The sequence below is a fragment of the Alosa pseudoharengus genome, unplaced genomic scaffold (genome assembly GCF_046254945.1).
Source record: "Alosa pseudoharengus isolate Yale_2024_CS ecotype anadromous, Long Island Sound unplaced genomic scaffold, YU_APseudo_1.1 YU_APseudo_1.1_scf_15, whole genome shotgun sequence".
NCBI classification, from domain to species: domain Eukaryota; kingdom Metazoa; phylum Chordata; class Actinopteri; order Clupeiformes; family Clupeidae; genus Alosa; species Alosa pseudoharengus.
This window is the reverse complement of record NW_027468620.1, coordinates 26,416,418-26,444,402: the sequence shown is the minus strand read 5'-3', so window position 1 is coordinate 26,444,402 and position 27,985 is coordinate 26,416,418. Positions and strand designations below refer to the sequence as shown.

Here is a 27,985-nt window from a genome sequence, read left to right as displayed (position 1 = left end):
TGTGGGCTTCGAGCAAAACCTTTTAATGCTTTGAAAAACAACAACAAAAAAAAAACATTGCAACTTGTTTTACAAAGCATGAACATAAACCTGAGCATTGTACCTTACTGAGGGAAAATCAGCCAAGCAGCAAGAGCAGGACAAAATAGAATTCTGGGTAACAATATATCTTCTTTTCCTCACACACATCAATGAAAGAAATAAAACAGACAATAGTCTTTGTTGCACAATGGGTCTGCGGTCAAGCTCAGCAGGTGGATATATGACTAGAAACAAATATATGCTATCTCTTTCTTTCATTGTTCTCATAGTCTTTGATACATATTTTTATGTTGTTGACAAACACTTCAGTGTCCTCCCTCTATTATCTGGGCACATTGCAGAGGGGATGGAGTTCTTCAGTCGGATTAGGTGGCTTCAGATGGCTTATTAAGATCCATCTTCACACCTTTCTCTCCAGCACCTGTAAAACCCCCCAAACAAATATATATAAGTAATCAAATAAGCCATTTCTTCCTTTGTATGCATTACGAATGGATGACTGAATGGTTCCAAAATCAATCATCAATCGATGAGTTATGTTCAACATTCTTGTGATAGTTTTGGATATTTCAAGAAATGTTTAAAGACTCGTCTGTTCACCTGCACTTAAAGAGTTATGGTTTGTATGTTTATGTTTTTTGTTAATATGAAAACTCTTTATTTTAATTGTTGTTTTTTTATATTATTATTATTATAATTAATGTTGTCATATATATAAACATAAATATAAGTAGATGTCGGTATATTTAAAATACCTGTTAAATATTTTTCTTTAGCTCGTGCTCTCTCATCTCCATCAAAATACCACACAGTAATAGCATACCTGCAAAGATGGGGAACAAAAGTCAGAACCATCTCAAACCAAATATAAACGAGGAGAGAGACAAGGAGATTTGCACACATAGGACAAGGTCAAGGATAAATATGCCCCACATTATGGGTAAAAAAATCACAATGGGAATAAAATAAGCTAATTCTGTGGGGTACCCAATGTTCAAGAATTTAAAATGCCTCTGCCCACACACCTGGGCATGTACAGTATGTGTGTGTGTGTGTATGTGTGTGTATGTGTGAGAACGTTTTCTCACCTGGTGGCATGTGCAGGCTGCACCTCATGGGGGTTCCGTCTATCAGACCAGAACAGCAGCAACCGGTCAAACTTGGGTTCGATGTCTATTGTATAGTTGGCCTTGCCTTCTGGAAATATTCGTAGAAGACCTCCTTGTTCCTTGGAGAAAGAAAGAAAGACATTTTGACAAAACTGACCACTGCAGCGGCACACTGATTTATGCTACTCCCTGTAAGACCGTATGATTAAGTATTAGCCTACTCTGTGCAACACAACAGAAAGCAGAAGAGAATGAAAACTATTATGTGTACCTCTAAAGACTCAGACACAAACGCATCTCTAAAGACTCTCTCTCACACACACACACACACACACATAAGAATGTAAGCCTGATCACATGCACACACGCATGAACACTACCCTGGATGAAGAGGAGCGTCCAGGATAGGAAACGCCAGCAGGGAACGGCTTTCCTGAGGAGGGCCGGAGAGAATAATCCACAGGAAAAGTGCGCTCGCAGGATAACGGCCGGCGCGAGGGGAAAAGCCCGCCACAGAAGAAGGGAGAGGATTAACCTTTCACACGCATGGTCCCCGAGGCCACAACGCTCACACGCACCTCACAGGGGTCGAGAGGGTGGAGTCACACAACTCACGCCACGCTGCAGAGCTCCATTCAGAAGGTGCAGTGGATGGTAATGTCCACCACATAACCCATCATGCAGAGGAAGACTGGCTAAAGGTTCATGGCCCAAGATAATCCACACCATAATGCATATACTTTATACGTACAGGTAGGTACACTTTAAAGGTGTTTCGGACAACAGTGTTTCGGACACAATGTGCCCAAACATTCCATGTCGGTAACTTAGCATCTCAGTAATGCTAATGTGACAACAGAGGTGTTTACCTATTCACTATACTTAATATTAATTGATTTATTCTCATTATTCCATCATGGCTACAAAAAACACTTGGGACTTTCCTGAATTTCTGTGTTTCAAATGTGTACAAATAAATCTACTCTGCCTTGCCTCGTTTGTTTATAAAAACTTGAAAAGCCATTACATTCTTGCACACATACTCACACACAAACAAACCCCAGAAAAGAAAACATTTGCAGTATCTAAACATTTCACATAATCCAAGGCTGTGTTGTTAGATTAACACTATCCTCTCGCCACATAACACGTCTTTGCATATACTATTTTGGGTCCCTGCTGTTTTCCAGGAAATATAGGGTTTCCAGCCCATCTGGAATAGGCCCTAGGGTTGTGCATGCGTGTGGAGGGGCTCTTGGGAAGAGCATTTGGGGTGCGTTCACAGTGTCGCTTCCTCGCTACCCCTTGGGGAAGCAGCTGGATCGTAGTTCCCATCAACAGACGCCTGTGACAGCCCAGCCTCACTCACTGGGACAGGGCCTGTGTAGACCTGGGTTTTGTGTGGTCCATTCTCATCCAGTCAGGAGAGGAGACCGTTTTTTGTTGATTATAACACTGATAGCATGATTTCACTGTGCTCATGATGCTAAGAAAGTCTGTCCTATCTTATGCCAATAATAGGTTAAGAATTAAGCTAGTATTTCAGACACCTGCCAGCGCAACTAACCCAAATGCCTATAATGCCAGCATAACACTAGTTCAGAGACTAGTAAAGAGACTTCTAGTACAGAAAATACTGAAGTGAATCTCTTTTCCAGCCCTGAAATATTCTCAGACTTCAGACTTGAGAAAATGACAGTTACTAAACAATTCATTTGTGGAGACTTTGTTACATTCAGTTTCTCAATGTCGCTACATTATTAAGGCCAACAGCTGACTTCTCTCAGAGAGTGCATTGTATTGTGTATTGGTGCATGCTTCTGTTTCAGTTGTGGTGAATTTGAACAAAGGTCTTTGCTTTCCCTTCTTTTACAAAACAGTTGTCAAACGCATTGCTTATTGGATTTGTTATCGACCTTGGTCATACTTGTATTCAAGGTTGTCAGAATTTAAGGCCAAGATGTTCCAAAACAAGAGGCATTGAAAATAAAAAAGTTCAGAGTTTAGTATCTTATGTTAAAGATAGTGTACCAAATACAATGCAATGAAATTCTTACTTGAATGCTTCTTCACATACTTGGAAATTAACAGAATTACCATGCAATAATAATAATAATAATAAAAATAAATAAATAAATAAATTATATTATATATATATAATAGAATAGAGTGAAATGACAGCAAGTGCATGTTAATAAGTGCGTTATAGTCTTATGGCATAGGGATAGAAACTGTCCTTGAGTGTTATTGTGCCTGTGCGAATAGCACTGAGCCGTTTACCAGAGGGCAGAAAGGAGAAAAGAGCCATTTGAGGGTAGCTACAGTCTTTCATGATGTGCCTTGTTTTCAGCTTGTGATGTAGATGTCCTGAATGGCAAAGAGCTGTGTGCCTATCATTTTGTGTGCTGATTTAGTCACCCATTGTAGGGCTTTCATGTTCCTTGCAGTGCAGCTGCCATACCAGGATGATATGCATCCCCGAGAGGAGGGACTCCACAGCACACCTGTGAAAATTGGTAAGGATAATAGTGGGCATCTGAGCTTTCTGCAGATAACTGAAGTGATGGCGTTGATGGGGTTCTTTTGTGACAGCTGCTGCGAGCTCTGTCCACTTGATGTCATCACTGAGGGTGACCCCAAGTAATCTAAAGCTTCTGACTCCTTTCCACAGCATTCCCAAATATGTAGATGGGGTTGTGAGCTGTATCCTGTTTTCTGAAGTCAATCACCATCTGCTAAGTTTTGCTGACATTGAGAGGAAGAGTTGTCCTGGCACCACTCTACCAGCAGCCTAACCTCCTCTCTTAAGGGCCATCTAATCGTGGCTGGTGATCACACTCACAATGGTGATATCATAGGTGAACTTTAAATTTTCACCTCATTTGTCAGTCATTTGTAAACATGGAGTACAGCAGCAGGCTCAGAACAGATCCCTATGGGGTGCCGGTGTTGAGGATCAAGGTTAAGTAGGGTGTTACTGCCAATACGCACTTACTGGGGTCTGTTGGTTAGGAAATCCTGAATTCAGTTGCACAAGTGGGTGCTGAGTCTTACCTTGCTGACAAGATTTGATGGGATGCCAGTGATAAATGACAAGCTTTCCACAAAAAGCTGTCTGACATAGCAGTTTATGTTGTCTAGATGTGCCAGGATTGGTGTGGACTGGAGTGTGTATGATATGGCATCCGCAGTGCATCTATTAGGGCGGTGGGTAAACTGCAAGTAGATATAATTCGCAGGGGACCCTGTGCAGTACTTTGAGTACAATCCAAAAAACACTGGGATAGGCCTAATGGCAGTAGCCTAGTTGAGGCAAGTTACTGTACACATTTTCCGACCCCGGCTAAGGCCTTGAGGATTTTCCAAAAAATACCAGATAAAACCAGCCAGTGCTGTGCTTAGAGAAACCCGATGTAAAACTTATGCAAGTCAGCAATTTATGTGTCATGTTGTAGAACTAACCAGGATGCCAGCTGAACTTAGCCCCGCCCACAACATTTGAGGTCGGGAAGTTCGGTATGGACTTGTTCCGTAGTGGAGCAACTATGCCCGAACCAGAGCTGTCCGGAGTCACGGTTCGGACCAGAACTCTTGAATGGTTTTGTTCAGAGCTGAAAATGCAACTGTTTGACAGAGGACGTATGTAGGTTGCTAGTGACAAAATATTAGCTTTCATGGTACGAAGTGTTTCATTCTTCCCGGTTCTTCCTAACAAGACATTTAGATTTCGCTATATGTCTGTTGTACAAGATATTGACAGCGCAATAACTAGAAAACAATGTTAAGGCATTTAAGAAGAAGAAGGCATTTGTGCAGCAGAAGAACCCCTGTATCGGTTGAAACACGCATCCCAATAATCCCATAATCACATCCCAATGGAGCAGTATCAGACTCTAATTCTTACTAGAATTGAGTATGACAACGTCAGGCTAAGTACAAGTAGGCATTTTTCTTGATGTTTTTTTTGACGTTTCAGTCAATTCACACACACACAATTCAATAGTAGCCTATGGAAAGCTTATAACAAAGCTGTACTTTCATATACATAAAATAACACTTTGACTCTGTGAAGGCAGAGAATACATTGACGTACCTTGGCATCCCAGTCCTTGTTTAGATAATATATACAGGTGACACATCTCCCATCGCCATTGGGGTTATCCACATGACGCACATACCCTTTTCCTTCACCTGGGTAACATGCAACCATTGCCTGTAACATTTAAAACATAAGACTTTGATTAGACGTTTGGTTGAATTGTGTACAGTAATGAAATTACATAATATCAATGCAAGTCTGATTTCAACTTGTAAACACATCACATTGTAGATACTGAAGTATATGATGCAGAGTATACAGAAGTCACAATATAGTGTCCCCATCATGTACTGCCTGTACAAACTCATCTGTAAAACAACTGGTCTGAGGAAGTACACTGTAGCACACATGCTAATAGAAAAGCTCCTCAGGAAATGACTGTTAGGAAGCTTATGTTTACAAATGATGTCTATGTGAATAATATCCCTGAAATGGGGTTGTTGAATTGTCTTGCTGGAAACTGTAGTTATGACCACACAGCAGGTGCACGCTGGCACGTCTCTAAACTACACCTGATATGTTTTACTGCAGCATTTGATATGTTTTGTTTTACAGTTAATTGGTATGTCAAAGGTCAACTGGTCAACTGGTGTCCCAACCTTTGAGAGCTTGTCTGAAAGCTGAATTAAAGAAAACATAACACAAATATGGGTGACAAATTGATACTATACCACACTTGTTATCTGAGATTTCATCGGAGGGTAATAGTGTAGCACCATAAATTGTGTATTTTCTAAATTCCAGAATCTTTAGAAAGCTCTGTTCGGTATTTTTCAGACTAAATTCCACAGGGGCATATTCACTTGATTCTGTCATGGTTGAAGACCCAGGTCTTGGTGACCACAACATCCGCAGTTCAAGCTCAGTTTGACCCGAGGCTGGAGAAATCGTGATCCCAAGCATAGCGTGGGGGAAAAGGAGAAAGGAACATGTCAACAAAGACTTAGAAAGCAGAGCGGGAGTAAAAGCAGACATCTGGTCTGTGCAGGGAAGGAAACCTATGATTCACTGCTGCAGTTAGTCAAACTTGCCTTGAGCTGAGTGCACCATAGGTTACATTATCATAAGAAAAACTAAAATGTTTATAAAATTTCTCTCGGGTATCAAGCACTGTGCCAAAATAACACCTGTTTGATTGAAACTTATTGCAGCACTCAACACTGTAGACCCTTAAAAGTAGGGGAAAAACTTTTGTACAATTGTACAAAGATGTTTCAGCAGGCGATATGTTTTGCAATGATATGCACTGCAAAATTCCATTGTATTTTACATTCATTTATGGCTAAACTGTTCTACTGACATTATAACAGAGACACTGGTCTTTTCTTTTTACCTGCCTTGAGAATAGATTACAAAGCAACAAGACATTTATAATGTGAGGGGAACTGGCACGTTCACTCTCTTTATCTGCTCAGTTGCATCTACATAACGCAGTTCTTCCGCCTTCTGCCATGCACTCACACAACAACATCCATAGCAACATTATTATAAACAAGCTGTGGAGTAAATGCTTGTAGATAAACTTGTGCCAAAAGTAACAAGGCATGACTATTTACTGTAAAACCCTCCTCCTCCTCCTCAGAGAGAGAGAGGGAGTGAGAGAGAGAGTGGGAGGTTTGTATCATCTCTTATTTAAACCGGAGGTTTGTGGGTGAGTAAAAAAAAGGCAACACAACAGATTTTTGTGTACAGAGAAATGACGCAAAGCTACGTACATGAGTGAATTGCACACGGAAAACCCTAAATCAGTGGTCCCCAAACTTTTTCTTCCAGCTCACTATAAATAGCTTAGTGCTGTGAACAGCAGTCTACCTTAGTTTAATATTCCATTAAATTTAATCATAGGCTATTGCAATTTAATACAATTGTTAGCTGTGTTTATATTGCCATCATGCCCTATCAGTTTAAAATGTAGCTCAAATTAAATAATAGGCCTACTAATAAAAATACTTTTGCATTCCCAAAAGTATTAGCAGGGAGTCCCAAAAGTATATTTTATTAAAAATGTGTGAACTCTGAACTCTGTGTCTTTGCATACACAGCTCAAGTTGTGAATATCCTACAAATAATTTAAAGTTCTCAAACTATGAGAATTTTATGAAGTGCTGAAGTGGTCTGAAATGACCACCATTCTAACTTTCACTCACCTTATGAGAACTTTGTGAACTCTTTGTATGAACATTTGAATGAGTGAATAAAAAATAGAAATAATTATCCCAGAAAGTCCTAGAAATATGACTTGAATAAAAGTTAGTTAGTTATGAATGGTGGCCGTCTCGCTTCCCCCTAGCGCCTGTGAGCGGAAAAACCACCCTTGCAACTGTGGGCCGGCGGGCCGACGGCCTCAGTGTCAGGAAGTATAACGAGTGTAACGAATTGCTTTACTGCATTCAAATACACATACAGTACACGCCAGGCACCGGCTAGAAAAAGGTAGTGATGGAGTTTCTCAGACATTCGTCATGACAGAGCAAGCGAAAAATAAGCAAAAACCGAGAAAAAAAACAGTAAGGAAATTGCCAATACTGCATAGTTTACCTTTAATGAATGGGGGAAATTGCGGAGGTTATAGTTTGACGATGTCGTACTCCCGTGCGGGCTGGATGCTATATACCACGGTCATGTTTTGGGGGGCCACCCAAAATGAGGTGGCGGGCCGTAGTTTGGGGACCACTGCCCTAAATGATGAGGATATTCACTACTGTTGAGTTTATTTACGAAATAAAGAAATGAAGAAAACTGGTGCAAAATGTCTGTGTTTAAATTCAATCTGTCAATGCAAAGATGACTACAGCCAAGACTACAAAAAATCCCATACCTTCTGTACATTCTTTAAACTACGTCCCTTACCCCCTTCACCCCTTACATAATGTACACCATTATGTACGAATATATACACGTCGACCACGTCTCACACGTTTCATATCAGTGTTATTCTTCTACCTCGCCTACTCAACACTCCTTCTTGCTTCAATCCATACGATACTGCTCATGATGGGGGCACCGTTTATCAGTATTTCAAAGCCCTATCTCTCTGCGACCCTCATCCAGGGAGTTGGTGCAAGTTGCGCTTCGCTGCCACTGTCAGGAGAGCCTTTCTCATGGTGTTGTCTGCAATCAGGCTGGGGTGGAGTGGAGTAGGTGGGTCATCTTCCGCACGCTAGGGGGTCCCGAGGTGGGGTGCGCACCACGCTGCTGACTGGAAACAGTTTCCTGCGCGTGTCAGCACTTCCTGTTTAACCCTTACCCGCAGAGACACATGCCCTGATGCCACTCTCTCTCTCGCTCGCACCCACATGAACACAGACAGAGACAGAAAAGAGAGAGAGAGATAGAGAGACAGAGAGATAGAGAGAGAGAGAGAAGTGAACTAATGTAAACTCTGCACTGTTGGCCTCCCTCCAAGAGGAGCAGTATTTTAATGATTATGCTACGTGCAGTGCGTGAGGGAAGTTCACTCATTCTCCACAGTCCAGCCCTGCTCTGGGGGGGAAAGCCCCGGAATGAGTAAACATGTTTGTCCCCCTGTCAGACAGGACCTTGCATGGAGACCAGCTCAGAGATCGGCCTGGTGAAATGGGGTGGGGGTGAAGATCGGGGGGGGGACCCTATAGGGGGTACAGCCATTCAAAACATTGCAAAAATGCAAACACTTTACAGTCCTCTGCACCTTAATTCAGTCTGGCATAAATAAATGATGACCAAAACAGGGGGTTCTCAGTGTTTTACTTGTGGGGGTCTTTCTCACGCTGACCACTGTCACAGTACTCCACTGAGAGGCCCACTATACACTAATTGGCGGCCTACAGTCATTGTGACCTTGGATGCACTGAGATCATATGGCTTGCATTTATTCAATGCAGTCTATCTGGTCATTTTGGACTCCCAGCTACCATGTGTGGCTTTTGCATGCTGTGTGTGCATGTGGTCTTTCACTCTGCTCTCTTTACATTGCATGCTGCACAAAGCCACTCCAGAGCCACACAAATAGTTTTCCTGGTTCTAAATGAGCAAGTAATAGCAAATGAATCCCCTCACGCCCATTTGAATGTCAAGTTTTACGATTTCCTCATATGCCTGGACCTGTGTCTTCAAACAACAAAAATATAATTTATCGGTACATATTTTCATTTAGTGTAGCTTGGTGTTTACCTGTTCAAAGCCCACTCACAAAAGCCTTAGTGTAAATCAAAAGTATTAGTGTAATCACATTTGTATACAATTTATGCCCCCCCCCCCCTCCCATACACACTAATTCTTTTAAATAGGCTTCCAGCTTCAAAGCCCTTGCTGAAGCGAGCACACGGTTTTTAAAATCGCCCAGAAAACTCTAAAGCAAATCCACTTCGGAGACATGCTTGACTCCTATGACTTCTGTCTGATGTCAGACATCGTCAGAATCAGAATCAGCTCTGCTCATTAAGCCCCTGTGTCACAAGGGGAAACCAACCCATGTCAGAAGTCCAGGTCTGGCTGAGAGGCGGGCAGCCTGTCAGTCAGTGAATCTCGGAGACCTCATGCAGTTGTGAACACAGTAGCAGTGTTCAAACCACCGGAAAGAATAGGTGGCACTGGATTCGAGAGGGTGGAAATGTCTAATATCCAGCCATGCTCTTTTTAAACAATAGATGTGTGTGTAAACATGGGAGATAATCATCTTACTCAACTTTGACACCATCAGGGTTGAAGGCATTTAGTGTTGAATAATGGTCTCACTAAGCAAGCAAAGTCACTCTTCCGCATTCCTCCCTCAGCTCATTAACACACTGACCAGGCTGCTCTAAGTTCTGTGTACATTACTGAGAAGGCATATTTGGCCTGCATTGCCATTCAACTGGTCTCTAAGTCTGAAGTGGGGAGTATCCCCAGCAAAGGTTGTAAATATATTGCAATTGATAACAAATAAGAGAGGGAAGTGATTCACAATATTGAATAGATCAGAATGGAGCGTTATGTGTAAGGATGTAAGATCAGGGGAGCATTTCCTGGTGTGAAGGGTCTAGTGGTCATGTCTCCAATGCTGTGGGAACGCTGAGTACCTCCCACCGGACAAGATTATTTTCTCTGCACAAAAGCCAACCCGCATGGAGACAAACACACACACACACACAACCCAGCAGCATTCTGCATTTTGGTCCAACACCATCAATGCTCAAGGCAAGCAGATTTTTAAAGTGGATTTACGCCATGGTAGTGAGGTCTAAAACATGAAGACAGAATCATTTCCAGTAAATATGGAGTACACCAATATGGTATTACTGCAAAAACTACTTCACCAAACCTACCAAAGGAATGCAGTGCAGAATGTCCAGAGCAGTGCACAAAACATCTATTGCTGTAGGTTGCCTTTCTTTATATCAACTAGATGCTTATTAAGCAACACATTTCTTAACTTAATAATATAACAACGAGATGCAGTTTCACCCCTCCTGTTTGCAAAAATTAACTTTGATATGATTCAAATGAGCAGCTTGGTGTTTTGCTTACCAGCTGAAAATATTAGCTATGTGTTTGTTTATGTTCTTTTAGATCACATGCTGGCCTTGTGAGAACAGTGAAATCATTGGAAAATATTAACAGTGAGTTCAGAAAGAAATATATGAAATATTTAAATGGACAGTTTTTTAAAAAGCCATCTATTTTCCCTGGACAACAAACATACCTCTTTGAGCTAGGCCAGTTTCTAGGCTTCTTTGGCGTTTTACAGTAACTAATTAATGGATCAACAATATTTGGTTTGATGATTTGATAAGAGAAGTAAAATGTAAACAGTGTTCAATTCCACAAAGGCCTTACTCGTGCCACTGTTTATTTTTGTCACAAAAGTCGCCTGTGACCTTGATTAACCTTTGGCTTCCCAAAATTGAATCCATAAATATCAACATCCAATTCAACGGTTTGTAAGATGAACTGTAAACTGTCAGGCAGAGAGAAAAACACAGATATAACACAGATATAACAATATAACTGCAGGATCACCCAATGGCACAAAAGAAATCAACCTTCCTTTTTAATTTTTTTCCTATTTATATTTGGTTATTTTTTATTATATGTACAGCACTTGATGCAATGTATTTTAAGAATGTGTTGGATGGCGATCAAAAAAGGAGGCATTCCGTAAACCTGTCATGGACAACACAAGCATTACAATACACAGAGGAAGCAAGCTATCACAGTGGCATTTTCAGTAGGCTACCGGTAATTACAATAAACCAAGATATCACCTCACCAAGCTGTGAAATACATAGAGAGAGAGAGAGAGAGAGAGAGAGAGAGAGAGAGAGAGAGAGAAAGCAAGAGTCTGAAAAGAGTCCTCTGAGGCCAGCTGGAAGACTAAAGTTAACTAACTCAATAACAACTAATAACTAACTAACTAATAAGCTCAGTCCTCTGCTTCCCAAACATCAATTAGAGTCAACAAAATGGTGAATCAAGCAAGATTATTTAGAGCATTGGACAAAGCATATTACCAACCAAGTAGAATGAATCCTAAAAAAAGAATTTGAATTGGCAGAGTATCTCATCTCTGTCAGAGATATATAACAGAGGCATATCCTGACCAAGTACAGGCTCAGTGACCACAATCTAGCAATAGAAACAGGCAGACACAGAATATGTAGTCACTGTCAGACATTCTTCCTCAAATTCGAAATAGTTATCCCATATTTTAGTAAGTATAAGTATATATACTCTTTTGATCCCGTGAGGGAAATTTGGTCTCTGCATTTATTCCAATACGTGAATTAGTGAAACACACTCAGCACAGTGAACACACAGTGAGGTAAAGCACACACTAATCCTGGCGCAGTGAGCTGCCTGCAGCAACAGCGGGAGCAGCGAGGGGTTAGGTGCCTTGCTCAAGGGCACTTCAGCCGTGCCTACTGGTCGGGGTTTGAACCGGCAACCCTCCGGTTACAAGTCCGAAGCGCTAACCAGTAGGCCATGGCTGCCCCGTAAAAAAAAAGCTGTAACTGAAAACTGTAAACTTGTAACAATGAAAAAATGGCCATACTTCTTGGCGAAGGGCCCTCTGCTGCCTAATTTATCTTGAAATGTAAGGATGTGATAGCCTGACGAGCCAGACCCACATTAAAATGTAGGGTCTGGGCACTCACTGTTGGCAGTGCTCAGTCCGAGGAGCGGGATAATCGGTTGTCTTTCAAATTCCCTCTGCACGCAATAGGACAGCGCGCTACCACTCATGAGTCCCATGCGTTTTCCCACCAGCGGAGCTAGTTGGCTAGTTCAAACTTTTGCCAACTTAAAAAAAGCTTAACTCGTGTCACGCTGTTCGCCAACAGCAACATCCATCTTCTTTGTTTTCAAGTAGCAGGGAATTCAAACTAAACCGTTGCAACTCTGCCATCAATCATTATGTTAAGCCTGCCTAACATCTCTATACACGATGTGATTGGCCCTATCGAAATTTAATTTTTCCAGCTCGCAAGCCAACGGAGCGTTGCTAGACTAGCCCAGGCAGCAAATTACATTTGCTACCGCTAGGGTGCGTCTAGATTTCTAGGCGGATCTGAGGGACTCAGCCTAAAACAAATCTGTCTGTGATACACACACACACACACACACACACACACACATCCTCCTATTATTACTCTTATTCAAGATCCTTTATGACCATCCCCACACCAGACATTGCAAGTCTTCAGTGACATTATAGGACTACTAACTTAATTCTTCAAATCAGAATCACCTTCTCTACGCTCCAAACTGACCAAAAGAGAAAACTCACTTCTCTGTTCACTCTGCATATTTATCCAGTACAGTTCATAATAATGCTATCGATCTATTTGTAAACGCGGGACAGTTTTCGGGGACACCAGAGGATAGCAGAGCAGTTGAGTTGAGGGTGAGGCGAGTGGAGTGGATGAGGCCTGGTTTTAGGCACGAGAGCTCTGCTCCTGCCACAGCGGAAAAGATGCTTATCCCTAACACAAGCACAAACACAAACAGCCAGTCTGCAGGAAGAAAAAAAGTAGTGGGAGAGCCTGAGGAAAGAGAGAGAAAGAGAGAGAGAGAGAGAAAGAGAAAGAGAGAGAGAGCGCGTGCATGAGTTTGGATGTGACGGAAACGTGACGATGAGGTCTGGCGGAGGATAACTTGCATATTATCACTTGCATAGGGGTGCAGCTCTCAGAGGAAGTCACTGTTTAAAGTAACAACCTACTTTCTGTTTGTGTTGTCCCCTCCTCTCTTTTTACAGTTGAGAAAGAACAATGGATAGAGATATAAATCAGAAGGCTTCGTCAATACTCAGCTACCTTTTCAACTGAAAAACACTGTAATGCACCATCATCAGAAACAAGGACTAACAACCTCTCACCACTGGCTGTATTATAAAGGGCCGGTTATAGAAACATTTTGATGGGGTGGACAGCAGGGCACAGACTCAGAGAAGGGTGGCACATGAACCAGGGTTGTGCAAAATTCGAATTGCAATTCTGCTTCCTGTTTGCTACCTCAATTGAAATGCAAGTGAAATTCAAGAATTGAATTGGAATTTAAGAGCCAGTTTCAATTCAATTCTGGAATTTTGCACAAGCCTGACATGAACATTGGTATGTGAATTACAGCCCTAGATTCTATACTAAATCGTGCATCATTAATAACCAGTTTGTTTTATGTAGACCAAATAAGCACCTTGACATATGACGTAGCAATAGCTATATATTGGAAGCACATAGCTTTGCAGATGCAACAATGCAATTCTTTCAAGTAAGTAGTCAAGCAGTACAAGAATGATGTTTCCCACCATATATGGTTGTGAACTCTAAAAGTAGAGATATGTATTTCTTTCTTCTAAAAAAAAAGGAATTCACACACTCTTATAACAGATAGAGGAAGAAGAATGGTTTACACGAAAATGAACTTAAGCACTTCAGAAGAGTGAGTGGTAAGAGAGAGATCTACAAAGATAAGAGTGTTGTGGTTTATACAGAAGGGTGTGTGTATAGAGCGAGGGTCTGTTTCCTCCTGCTGCAAAGTGAACTGAGGTAAATCCTGTATATCTATTTGCTTTATTAATCAATAAGATATTACACTGTAAAAAATAATATGCCCTTTTAACTTAAAAAGGTTTGTTACCCCGCTGCCTTACGTTTTTGAGTTAACTTGACATAACGTTTTTGAGTTAACTTGACATAAAATTAAATTTGATTTAACTTATCTTTCTTAGTTAAGTCAACTGAAAATTTTACATAGACTCTTGTTGTGTCAAAAAAGCCATGTAAGTTAACTTGATTAATTTACATGTTGTTTCAAAATAGAATCATTAGTTGAAATAAATTTGTTCAGACATGTATTTTCCTTGTTAGTTTTATTAACTTTTAAAAACTTTTATACTTATTTTTTTCAAAGAGAGGATGCACATCATAATATTGAAGAAAAAAACAAAAACTAACTAAAAATACACAGGTGGATGTACAGCACATCAAATTTGGGGGGGAAACCCATTATGCTACATTAGAAAAAATAATCTGAAAACACACATAAAAACAAATCAAAACTGAGGACCAAGTCCAAGTTCTAGGGAAGGTTGTTGTACTACTCTTTACCAAGCAGCCTGTTTTGGAGAAAGCAGCTGCAATGTTCATGTGAAGAGGAGCTCCTTCCAATGTTCAAGAACAGCTTTTATACTTCAAACGTGAATTTTAGATGCTTCGGGTAGTCCATATTGAGACCCATCAGTCCAAAGAGTTCAAAGGCCTTTGGAATATTGGAAATGTCCATGACGATAAACTGTTCCTCCAAAACAAGACATATGTGATTGATTTTGTAGAACTACGCATTTGCTGCAGTCCTCATACACGATCAGGATCCCCACACTGGTTTCTTTTAAGACATCTTCAACTGGACCAGTTGGCTGAAAAACAAATCACCAGAAAGGTGAATATTTAACTCATTACCAGGGACATGCTTTTATTCTATTACAGTTTAGAACAGTTAAAATAATCTGCTTAGTTCAAATACAATGTTACATGCTTTATAAAATGATGAGTTTCCATCTGTAGAGCATGTCCTTGTATTTCAACCAGTGCTTCCAAATCACATTTAAAGTCATTTGCTAAACCTACCTCACAGGTCTTTAGAATGCTGGAAGTATCTTGACGAAGAAAGTGGGGCATGCCAAGCAGGTTGTTTGCTTATTCTGGTTGGAATCCTGAAATGCAAAAGGAAACACACAAACGCAAACACAATGTTAAACAAAAACAAAATAGAAAAAACTCTGAGCTCATTAATATTCACATCATAGAATGCAGGAGTCATATGTTCAATACTTACATGAGCATCAAGCTATCTAAGAATGTCTTGGAGCTTGTGATGGCAGGGTCCCTTTTTCTGAAAAGGACAAGAAACATGGGCAGATATTCATCAAGTTCACTGAGGAAGGTTCTCAAGAGATCAGCAGACATCAGACAGTTGAATTCCGTGAGGATGCAGTGAATGCAGAATATGACAACAAAAAAGAAAAGATAAAAGACATTAAATCAATATTTTTGTGTTCATTCTACAGGCAATTCTGTTAATACCTGGTGACACTATAAAATAAAAAAAAGTCAATTGTGTGTAGAAATGTCCGTTGAGGTCAACTTGCCTTCTGAAGGTGATAAAACAAGCAGAGCAAGGGGCAAAAGTGGCTGTGCTGTCCGTGCTTCAGAGTATATCTTCTGATGACCCTCTGATTCCGTGTTGAAAATGGGCTCAGTTTACAGGTCCACTTCATTAACACTCTTCTGTAACAGAGATAAATTACAAGCATCTGAGATTTTAATGCACAAAAATGTGTTTGTAAAAGCATTAGGCCTATTGAGATATCTGTTAAACATTGATACATGGCCTACATTATAATACACAATATTATTCAGATTTGAATGAGGACTTTCTATGAACACTGTAAAAATGCTTAGGTAACTTTTATCACCTATACTAAACATAGTGAGAATGAAGTCATGCTTAATAAAGATATGCTTAATGGGTTCATAATAATATTCTACATTTATGTCCACTGTGCTAAATAGCATCGGAGATGGTTGATATAGGATGTAGGCTACTAAAGGATCTTTGATATTGACTCATTTCTTGCCACACACTCTCAGTGCTGTTTTTAAAGTAAACTTTTGGCTCAAACTGTGAAAACAAACATATCACCCTTACTAATCTGAATTAAGGTTAAATTGTCATTAGTCCTTGTGAAGGGAGAACATGCTCATGGACAAGAGAAGCTTCCGTTAGTTAGCAGGCTAGTTCGTACCCATCTAAGTGAATGTATGCAAATAGATAACCACCAACCAACTTGGCTTGCCTTAAACAAACAAACAAAAACATCTCCTTAGCTACAAGGGGAAATAACCATAAGGAATAGAGAAAAGACTTGTTTTCTTCAAGTGGCTTGGTACATTACAGCATTATGATAGCTAGCTTTTACTGGTACTAGCGAGATATGTGGTTAAGCGAAAACATCTACGAAATGCAAGTGTTTCATCCAATTATATGGAAATAGTTCTACTCATTCAATTCATTGAGTGGTTGTGTACTAAAGTTTACTCACCAAAAACACTGAATATTGACGGATTACGTCGGATGAAAGTTGAGACGATTCCTCCATGTGCTTTTCTTCCAACAGGGCAAAGTGATGTAAACAGGTCTGGCCAGAGGTGGCAGTAACGAGCATGTGTCGTGTTTTGTTAGGGCTACTTGTTCATTTAAGTGAAGACAACAAAGTGCTTGTTCATTGAACTTAGAACAAAGTTGAATCAGTGAAAACTTAGTAATTTTTTTTGACTCGACAATTTTCACAGAGTTTAGTTATATTAACTAAACAAATTAAGTTAAAGCAACAAAACCACAGTATTATTTTTTACAGTGTAGGCTTATTTGTTAGAGCAGGGCTAATTTCTGTGATTTGCTGAACTGCTAAAGTATCTGTTTCTTAGCTGCTCTCAGCTGTGTTTGTTTGGTGTGCATGTGGGTGTGTTACATGGGTACACACACACACACACACACACACACACACACACACACACACACACCCTCACACACATGTGTATGTGTGTTTGTGAGTGACACAGAGGATGGCCCATTTTAGCTGAAACCATGTGGCCCATTTTACCTCAGTGGGTTAAGGTAAATTGGGCCGCTAAGAAAAACATCACTTTTACAAAAAATAAGTTCATATACCGAACTAACAGCATTATTTCTGGTGGATGCCATCAAGACAGATATTATGCACAGTTTTTTTATATGCATGTTTGTTTTTTATAGATTTATCATCCTTATAATAGTTTAGTTAGATTTGATATGCCAGGCTTACCATGCAGATTTCTGGTGCATTCTTGATTTGAACTATTGCCCCGCCCACCATAGCAACCATAAACCAATCAAATCACCTGTTACTTGTCAAGTACAGTTATGACAACAGTCTGAAATCCTTTGCAGTCATTGGCTCTAAATTTCAGAGGGGCTGGGACCCCCAAACCTTAAATGGCCCATTTTAGCTGATGGCCCATTTTACCTGATATCACCCTAGGTTATATACCACACAGAGACATAAATAATTGTAATTATTTTAAGATTAGATTGTTGCACCATGCAATAATTTTTCGCGGTGCCACTTATGAACACGTTTGAAGATAAGAAAGAAGTCGAGTAAGAAAGAGAGGAAATGTGTAGGCTTAGATTTTGATGCAGTAGGCTACAGACTAAACCACATGTTGCTTTCTCTGCTTTTTACCTCATAGGCCTAATAAAATATTCACTTAGCAAAGATAATGTCAAACTATTCTGGCAACGTCTCGTTTCATAACTTGATTGCATTTTTGTCCGCTTTTCATCACATTATTATGACCATTAAATGTAGGCTATTTTGCACGCTAAAATCTGATTCATCACAGGTAAACACAATAAAGAATGGGAACGTAAATTGGATTATGTATTCTAAGTTGTAATTCCTCTGTATGTCCTGTTGGTGACCTCAGTGAGAAGTACTGTTAAGACGCTCTTAGCCGGTAACGAGTACTCTGGAGCACTCGTAGATCCACGAGTGTTTTCACGATGCTCTTAAGCTACGATGGTTTCGGGAAACAGTCGGCAAATCTTAAGACGTTCGTAAGAGGGACTTTACGACGCTCTTAGGCTTAAGATGCTTTCGGGGAAGTGGGCCCTGTCCATTCCGCGAAAATAAATCATATTAATGAATTTTTCTCCATCTTCTACTCCATCCCCCACTCTTGAAACTTTTGTGTATGCTTGTTTGGAATGTGTGTTTGCACACATTCCGCACACAAAGTAGCCTACTGGCGCTGCAAAGGTGAATAGATTTGTTTCTGGGCTAAAAAATGTGTAGCATTGTTATAAAACCTTTAAAATCTCTAAACAATCACAAGTAGGGCAGTTCATCACAGTCCATCCATTGCAACTGGACTGATGAAAGGTACACCTGTAGGCTACATTATATTTGGGAAAAGCAGAAGGTAGCAGCATAATGTATTTATTTATTTATTATTAAACAAAACAATCCCTGTCAGGTCCATGCAGTTTTCAACAGCTATCAAGAAGAGAGGTCATGTCATGGATTTTTGTGAATGTTTCTTCTTCTACATATGCATAAATCTAGTCATCTAGTTCAAATGATATTCAGCTTTATTGTCAATGCACAAATTAAATACCAGTAGTCTAAAACAAAATGCCGTTTTACCCAGTGGTGCAAATAACTGACATGTCCAAAAGGGCCTTCATGAAATGCGTTGCGAGACTGTTCATACACATTTTAACCTAGTCCATGGTATGCGCCCGATAGAAATATTGTTTAATTTTGCGATTGAGATATCCACGCACTGGCGCCCCCCCCTGCGACGTGTTCGCCCCCCGGTTTCAGAGCTAAATGCAAAAATGCATAGAGGGAGTTATGACAAAACCGTGACTGTTAACAAACTATAAGCTATATAAGGTAGGCCCTATGCTAGGCCTATTACACAACACTTGTCACTAGGCCAGGGGTCTCAAACTCAAATGAGCTGGGGGCCACTTCTGCCAATGGCATCTCGTTGGAGGGCCGCGTCAGTGTTAAAGAATAATACAAAAAAAGAACGGCTTTTTCAATGCAATGTTTTTTTTTTTCAAATACTGTATTTTCAAACACAAAACTACAAACAGAAAGTGCAGGACTTTTTATCTATTTTTAGACACCTGTGCTAGAAAACCTTAGCTTATAAATAAAATAATGATTAAATAAATATTAATACAAATTATAAAAACAAACAAAAAAGCATAACAACAGGTAGGCCTATGTGTGTGTTTCACACCAAATAAAAATATTTTCCTCTCAACTGTTTTAAACCTGGCAAACTAGGCGTCAGGGTTAAGAAAGCAACCATTGGATTTTTATATCAAAATTTCAAAAGGCCATGGCTTGAAAGTGGTCAGAGATAAAGTCCTACTGTAAATGTAAAAATCTTTGAGTATAAACAAAAGTTGTACATTTACCCATCTAATTTGCCACTGGATGGCAAGCAAATTATGCACCTTTCAGTAAATACTGGATGAACATATTTAAGCAGATTTACTTTCGTTTTTTGTCATATTACTACCCACATAACAAATTAACAGGAAAACACCTAAGATGTATACCAATGATAGTAAACTATTACTAGCCTATAACCACAAGGCCTACAATAAAGTACAGTATCCTGGTCAAATCAGTTCCTATATCGCGGGAGACTTTGTAGTTCTTCAGAGCCCTATTTCTACAACCCCTGCTGTCTGTACCACGTCCATTACGGACACTATCATAACGATTACCACTGCAACCTCCAAGCTATGTTGGGCAGAGGGTCGAAATAAGCATGGTATGCTTAGTAGTGGACACCGTGGTATACGCGAAAAGACGCACCTCCATTCACATCGTGACCATCACTGTCAATAGACGATCGATCATAATCTCCAACAGGATATTCTCCTTCAGAATCAGAATAGGTGAATAACATAGCCTACCCAAGACTTCATCACACGTGAACGTTTTTCATCAGTTGGTGTAGGCCTGCTATGTCTGCTTCAATTTGTGCAAAACTATTGCATCGCTTCGCGTCGTTACAAATCTTCGTGTTTCTCGCGTGTAATAGGCCTACAAGTATTTCCTGAAAACGTTGTGCAGCGATTTTGGTTGGAATCAAGCTCTGGATGTCTAGCAAATAATGGAGGAGAGTACAAATGAGATTTGTCACCGTACTTGGATTTATCGTCTATTTTAATCAGTATCGTTGTTTGTCGCAATTTAAAAATCCCCTCAAGGGCCGGATTACATTATTATTTTGACATAGGTCGCGGGCCGGACGCCCGCGGGCCGGGAGTTTGAGACCCCTGCACTAGGCTATGCTAGCGACCCAAATAAAATCTCCTTTGGAACCAATGGCTTACACCTTACAGTATCAAGCTGCCACCTCTTGGCGAATCACGGAAAGGGCGAATGAAGTGGACACTTCTAAATGGAACCCAACCTACTGTACAGTAGCTCAAGGTCTGTGGCTAAAGCAGCCATAATGAAAGCGTTATCATTGTTTGGATACTTCACACACACATGTTTTTTAATCGCATAGACTACCAAGCTGGAATCACATCGACTCCCCTCTCACACCCTAAACACGCACTTCGAACAAACAAAAAGCGCCTCAGTCTCACGGAATAGCCATAGGCAAAACTGTATCTGACCGGTGTAACGTTGGTACTAAATCATCCATCGCAAAGAATTATTTTTGTAGCACGTGCAACAAATATGTGTAGGTACAGCCCTGCCCTGAATACATCTCAACGTGCGCTCTAAAACATCTGGTTTAAATGGAGATGTAGATCATCACGGGTGCGTTAATAAATCTACATTGCGGAGTTGACACAAATTATTCACTTTGACGATATTATGTAGTTTCAGTTACTTTACTTTGAGCCATGCTCTTCCTTACTTGAATCAACTTTGAAAATAGAGGATTGAAGTAGCCTATATGGGTGTTTGGGAATGAACGTTGACTCAGATGCTTTTTGAGACCTTGAGCAGAAATGTCCCAGCGATGTTTAGGATGCATCATAGACAGGTTATCTTTCAGGTAGCCTATATATTTATATTTTCCATTAAAAAACCATCACGTAGCAAACGTGTTGTGGCTAACTCACTTAGCTCCTGTTAGTAGCCTAGGTTATGGTCATAAGCAAATGAGATGACAGTTCAAAGATACAATTAGTGCCGTTATCGATTTGCTTGGTAGCCTATAAACGCATTTATGGTTTTCTACAAATACATCAATAATCAAATTGGCCTCCATCACTCAACCATGCTAACGGTAACATTATTTTACCTACGTTCTGCTATTGATGCTATTGATAGGATTAACTCAGCCTACCTGCAGTAAAAAACAAGCATGTCCGATAAACATTCTCAGATTTATTTCGGCTTCAAGAGGAAATGGGAATTACATGTCATGCAGAAATCATCCTACCCTTAGACGTTCTCTGCGGTAAACTACTGTAGCCTACAGTCTTGTCCTTGTAGGAAGCGTAGTGTCTTTCCAACCCACTTTAGATTAACTTCCAACAAAATTACGTCTCACTGCAACGATGCGCCATCTAGTGGACAAACGACTACGTGACGCCAATACTGGAAATGCAGCCAAATTATTATTATGATGAATATTTGGTTTTCCTTTAATCCTACTGAATTTGTAATTATGTATCGGCCGTTATAATTGCCGATACTGATGGTATACGTGCCTGTGTGTGTGTGTGCGTGTGTATATGTGTGCACCACCATCTACAGGCCAATGAGTGTACAGTCACTAAATATACACATAACTTAATTTTTTAGACCCCCCCCCCCCCATGGATGAAATTCTACGAAACTTGGCATACCCCCAGAGAATGTCAGGTTAATCATACACATAAAATTTGGTGCAGTTCTGAACGTCTTTACTGAAGAGAGGGGCGATTAAAGCAGAATGCATTTCTGCATTTAAAGCATTTTCATTTTTTACCGGGGGGGTGCAAATCACAAATGAGTGATTATGGGCTAGGTTGATGTGGGCCCTTGAGACCAACATACCATAAAAATGTTGTCATCCTCGGTGCCACGGTTCAGGTAGTTATTTAGGAAAAACTGCATTTTTTGGGTTTCGGGGGGCCCAGCGCAGAGGGGGAGTGGCCCCCGGGGACCAAAGCGGCGGTCATAATAATCGCATATGCATCGCAATCGGAATATTTGTGAGAAAAATCGCAATTAGATTTTTTTCCAAAATCGTTCACCCCTACTGTGCACTGTAGGCTATATGCTCAGGTTATCAGTGGCTGAGATTCCCTCAGTCATAAAATCCTTCTGTCTGACCCACAAGTTTGCTGTTTTGCACTGTGGAGGAAAAAAGATCCACTCAACTCAGTTAAGCAGTAAATGGGTCTGTGATGTTTCCATCTCTACTCTACTACTGTTTAAAAGGTTGCCTCACTATGCTGCTTCTCTTTTTTGCACTGAGGATAGTCTTCTCTAAGCGCTTTCAGACATACGTGTAAGACCGACGGTTCTGCCGATGTTAAACGGTGGGGCCGTATATCTGAACGACATAACCGGTCATATGGAAGTCCGAATTCACCCGGTGTTTATACTACCCCCGACCTAGTATTTCCTCCGGACATTATGTAAATGTGCTGTGTCTGAACAAGGCGTAGAACATGCGGTTAAAATTCACACCTAGTGAGAGGGCGTGTTGGTGACGTTTCTTTCGTGCGTCCATGTGGTTAAATCTGACTTAAATGCCAGTGTTATGATGGAGTGGCATAGTGCTGTCCAGAAAATCTCCGACATGGAAAGATGCAGACATCACGGAGCTACTGTCCATGAGGGCATACAACATTTTGATAAAACACATGAAGGGAATGGCACGTTGTAGCCTACAACTGCATGGCAAGGCCAAACGAATTCAAAAGACTGAATCATCATAAGCAGAAGGCGCTGAAAAGGCAGTAGCCTACAGCGACGTCGTTGACGACAATAACAGGAGTATTTAATAAATTGTTAGCCAACACGGTTTTCTGTTCATTGATAGCCTTAGGCAGAATTAGGCTACAGAAAAGAATACAGGATTTTTTTCTCTCCCGGCAGTAAAGACAGTAGATTCGTGTTTAAAATTAAATGAAAACTAAAGGTAGGCTATAGGCTAATTATGCATATGACCATCCAGAGGAGGCTGGTGATCTGTCAAGAATGATGAAGATCGTAAGATACAGATGGTTTTATTGTTGCTGTCATTATTACCACAAACACGAATTGACAACGAAACCATGGCGATCGTGGGTTATATCTTGCCTGTTTATTAGGCCATGCACAGCCCTGTCAGAACTCTGTGTAGCATGCATACTGGCAGTTTTCATAAACCATCACCAGCTAGTTCGCACTTTGGATATATCGTTGGATTGTGAAAAGCCCAATTTCGAATAACTACAGTACAACAGATGAGGTAGGATGCATCTTTTGCAATTAGAATTTCGTGTTGGTGAGACCTGTTGCCTATCAGTAGACATGTCATCTCGAGTTCCACGACAGCTTAGCTAGTGCCACCGAAATATGACACTGAAATCCTCTCACTATTGGAGTCGCTCAGATAGAAACAGCTGTAACGTGGTTAGGACACTTTTGCTGTGGAGTGGAGACGCCATAAGTTAGGTGTGGTTTTGACAATCAGAAAAGCAATATACTGAAATAGTTTAATGATGTAAAGTCAAGTGCTGGTCTGGTGTGTGTGCACGCAGTTTTTATTGATGAGTCGGAGTGGCAAGGGCATTATAAAACTTCTCGCTCTTAGGCCTACTCATACACCGCGTTGAAATGGCGTAGCTGTCTAAATTCAAATCATATCATGCTAGGGGAGAAATCGTGGGACATCCATTATTTTGTTATTCAGCACCCATGGTCAAAAATATGTTCCCGCGCGCCTGCATTACGTTGAAAACAGATACATGTGTTTACTCGAAGCACACATACAAATACTGTATGTGCGCACTTACGTGACTATCCTACTTCAAGTATTAGCCTACGCACAATAGATTTCTCTTCTTTAGCCTATAATACATAGGCTACACTTTGTAAACAAAAAGCAGCTGTGACAGGCAGCGGCCGCATATATTCTGCGTCATATATCTCGCATCTTGTGAACTCTAAGCCCCCACCCCTCACTCGACAACCACACGGAGATTCTGTAATGTGCGTGTATGTCGTTCACACATACGTCCGTATAAGGTCAGTATTAGGTCCGCAGGTTAGCATCATATCTGAATCATCCGAAGGGTAGGACCTCCGTTTGACAAACCTCCGCATGTACTCCGGAGGTTATATCTGAAAGCGCTTACTGACTGAAACGTTTGTACAGCACTTTTGCACTTTCTTGCACTTTTTGTGATTACTTGTTTCTCAAAGTGCAAGTTCTCCTTGCCTATCTACTAAGACTTTTTGACCAATGCACCAGAGAACTTTTCTTAAGAGGACTTAAAAACAAGGCGCAGCTCTACTTCATGCTTTTTGAGTGTCCATCTCTACTTTCCCTGATCCATAGGGTATGCATATGGATTCAGTCAACTCTGCATCTGAGACGATGTGGTGACAAGCCTAATATTCCTGAAATATCAGCCACAAATTGATCGGGAAAAAATGTATGTAACTGCTTGTTTATTGCAATATTTTACTCCTTACTGTTGTCTGGATGAATTTGTCAACTCATTTGTGCACAGTATGCTATGCTTTCACAAGCAGTGTTTGAGATTCACTCACTGAAATCCACTGACTAGTTGGACTCATGAGTCTGCTGTTTCACGCTGCAGTGGAGGAAGGATCTAAGCTCAATTAAATTAATCTGGCTCTGGGTCTATGAGTCTTGGGTCCGCTGTTTCCAACTCAGAAGGAAGTTACTCTGATCCATTCAGTCAAATTAATTTAATTCATAGAGGCATATTTGACGATTTATGAGGTTATTTGAACGCCTGGCAGCTGGGTTACCTGCTAAGCACTAGGCAGATTTACAGAGTATACAGGTCATTAGAAGTGACAAAGTTTATCGTTTGAATTTGTATACGTCTCCTGGTGTTAACAGCAGGTGTATCTATAGGACCATCTATAGACTCATGAATGCTGGGTTAGCTGTAAAGGACCTGGTTGAATAATTGGGATGACGCATGGCTCAGTTCTTTCACACAGGCATTCATTGTTAGTAGACAAATGATCAGTCCATAACACAACATAATGATGACACACTTTATGTTATTCTGTTTCTAAATATAGCAATCTATACATGAGTGCATCATATCACAGATGGAGATGAAAGTTTAAGTCTATATCAACCATAATGGGAAATGTACTATTACATTTCCTTATTGAACCTCTTGTGTATGCTTATTTTTAAGGGCTTCTCCCATACTGTAGCCTAGATCACATATCTGCATTCTTTTTGCCTATTCAGGTTTGTAGGCAACTATCAAATGAGAGCATGAAATAATAAGTTCAAAGTCTTTTCATTCTAAATTTCACTCTAATTTCTCGTTGAAACACTAAACAACTCCTGCTGACTGGACTGTGCTGAACACACTTCTGCCATAAAAATCAGAAACTACAATACATATATTTGCTCTGCATATGGCCCAGGTTAAAATAAATCGCACTAGACGCCATGTTAAAACATCACAAGGCTACAGAACTCCAGCAGGCTAAAGGAAGGACACATAGAAAAGCATGTCTCCTCTGTTTGATATAGTGCAAAGAAGCGAACACAGCATATACAGATCTTCTTCCTGTGATTATTGTATATCTCTGTGTATTTAAACATGTAGGTGTCAACATGCAGTGACAATGAGCCTCAGTTCAATGTGACTAAGCTATAAACAGTCATATATAACTAACAGTGACAATGACAATTAGTGCCCAGTGCAAGATGTTCAGCCCTATGTTTGCAGAGGAAACAAAATAAAGGGGCACCTGCTGTTGCTGAAAAGAGATGCACTATGTCAATGAAATGGTGAAGATGCACCTATGTCAATGTGTAGTGGAAGATACTGCATCTGAACAGCTGCATCAGGACAGAGTATACAAGAGATAATTTAGTTAATCATCATCAAGGACAAGAGGTCACATCAAAAGTTTGGGAGAGAGAGGGGGGGGTTGATGGTTGATGAATAATGAATAATCATGAATAATATGTGGTTGATTAATAATTATTCAGTAATGACTCTGTAATGACAGTGTTGTTGGCGTGTGTGTGTGTGTATGTGGTGGTGGTGGTGGTGGTGGTGGGCGGGGGGGGGGGGCGGTACACCTTTGTCTTAATGTGGCAGTGATGGAAAGAGGTCTTGGGTTACAAGCTATCTATGTGGTTTTATCCGATCCTTTTGATATGGTAGCCTAAGACTATATTAGCCCATGTGTTAAAACAAACAATCCGGGGTCCAGAGTCACTGATTTGATCAGGAAAACTGCAACATTAGCCTTACAACAGGCAAAATTGCGAGTAAACAACAAGTAAGACAGCCTACGACTTAGACTTGGGTGACTATTGTGATTTAGGCCACCGTGTTTAATAAACGGTAAACCTTATCTGCTTTGCGCAATTGTTAGATGTCCTGAAGTTAGTAATTATTGAAATATGACTTGCATGCAGGAGCTAATAGAGTTCGGGACTGAAAGCCATATCACGGTATCACAGGGCACGATTCACAAGCAACTGGACCATTTTTAGCAACTGCTCTGCAGAATGAATTAAATTCGCAGTTTTGGTACCTTTCTCACTCTAGGCTACTTACTTTCGTTCTGCCATTTATGCTGTAGTTTCCCAGTCTACCATTACAAAGTCTGAGGAGGTCATCCATGCGACTCATAAGAAAACGGATCTTCTCACAACCATCTTCGTTCCCCTCGATCCAAACTATCTGATCTCCCCGAATGTCTTTAGTGGAATCGCTTCTCTGACTGACCAGCTGTCCGTCTGTGAATTTGCCGCTTTGATGGAGAGCTACAACGTTTTCCAGTATAGCCAAGCCTGTCTCCTCACCCAGAAAGTTATCAAGAAAGCAAACGCCGTGGTCCTTCATGTTACGTGTGACTATGTCATCCAAAGGCCGCTTATTTGTCTGACCGTTAGGTTTTGTGTTGTTATTTATCCCGGAAACATCCACGCAGCTCAGCTTGTGCTTTTTCCAATCCTGTTTCTGATGGTCTTTGCTGCAGTAAAACGAGTTTCGGCAGCGTCCACATTTAAGCAGGTTCTCCATTTTCCCGCAAAGTTCGCAGTACTGCTTATCTTGTTCTTGGTCCAGTTTGCTGTCTTTTTCCATTTTGGTCGGGATTCTCAGGATCCCTTTAATTCCAAGACTTTCCACGCATTCTGTCACAGTTACATTTAGAAGTAAGCCACTGTCTGTCACACCATAGCGCAAAAAAACCAACCCCCTCCCTAAGCCCCAACGAATTCATCACATGCGCTCTCGTCTGTCCTTAATATATGCTGATGTGGTACATTAATAGACTAGCCATAGACCGTGGCACTTCGAAAGATCTAGAGACTTTGACACAACACTCCCTGCCCAGTCTAATAGGCTAAGTCAATCGCATGGCGCCGTTCACTTCTGAGCTTTGCACGTACTCTCTTGGACAAACCCTGCCTCTTCTACGTCAGCATACCGAAAGCTGAACCGTAGCGCTTCTGTAGTCAGA

General features: G+C 40.7%; 1 protein-coding gene and 1 long non-coding RNA gene across 3 annotated transcripts; both read right to left on the bottom strand.

Moving 5' to 3' along the window:
• Positions 1 to 2: 2 nt before the first annotated feature.
• On the bottom strand, positions 3 to 27,931 carry egln1a (egl-9 family hypoxia-inducible factor 1a). Of its 2 annotated transcripts, XM_076286057.1 has the most exons (5): positions 27,076 to 27,931; positions 5,245 to 5,364; positions 1,131 to 1,270; positions 798 to 865; positions 3 to 463 (listed from the first exon to the last, which is right to left on the bottom strand). In XM_076286057.1, the coding sequence occupies exons 1-5, from the start codon at positions 27,604 to 27,606 to the stop codon at positions 408 to 410; spliced, it is 915 nt and encodes a 304-aa protein (XP_076142172.1). In that variant the 5' UTR covers positions 27,607 to 27,931; the 3' UTR covers positions 3 to 407. The 2 variants fall into 2 exon arrangements, with proteins under 2 accessions (XP_076142172.1, XP_076142173.1); XM_076286058.1 differs by lacking the exon at positions 798 to 865.
• On the bottom strand, positions 14,317 to 16,902 carry LOC143124483 (uncharacterized). Its single transcript, XR_012987039.1, has 5 exons — positions 16,814 to 16,902; positions 15,860 to 15,998; positions 15,547 to 15,603; positions 15,339 to 15,424; positions 14,317 to 15,127 (listed from the first exon to the last, which is right to left on the bottom strand). It is a non-coding gene; the product is annotated as an uncharacterized LOC143124483 (long non-coding RNA).
• Positions 27,932 to 27,985: the final 54 nt, after the last annotated feature.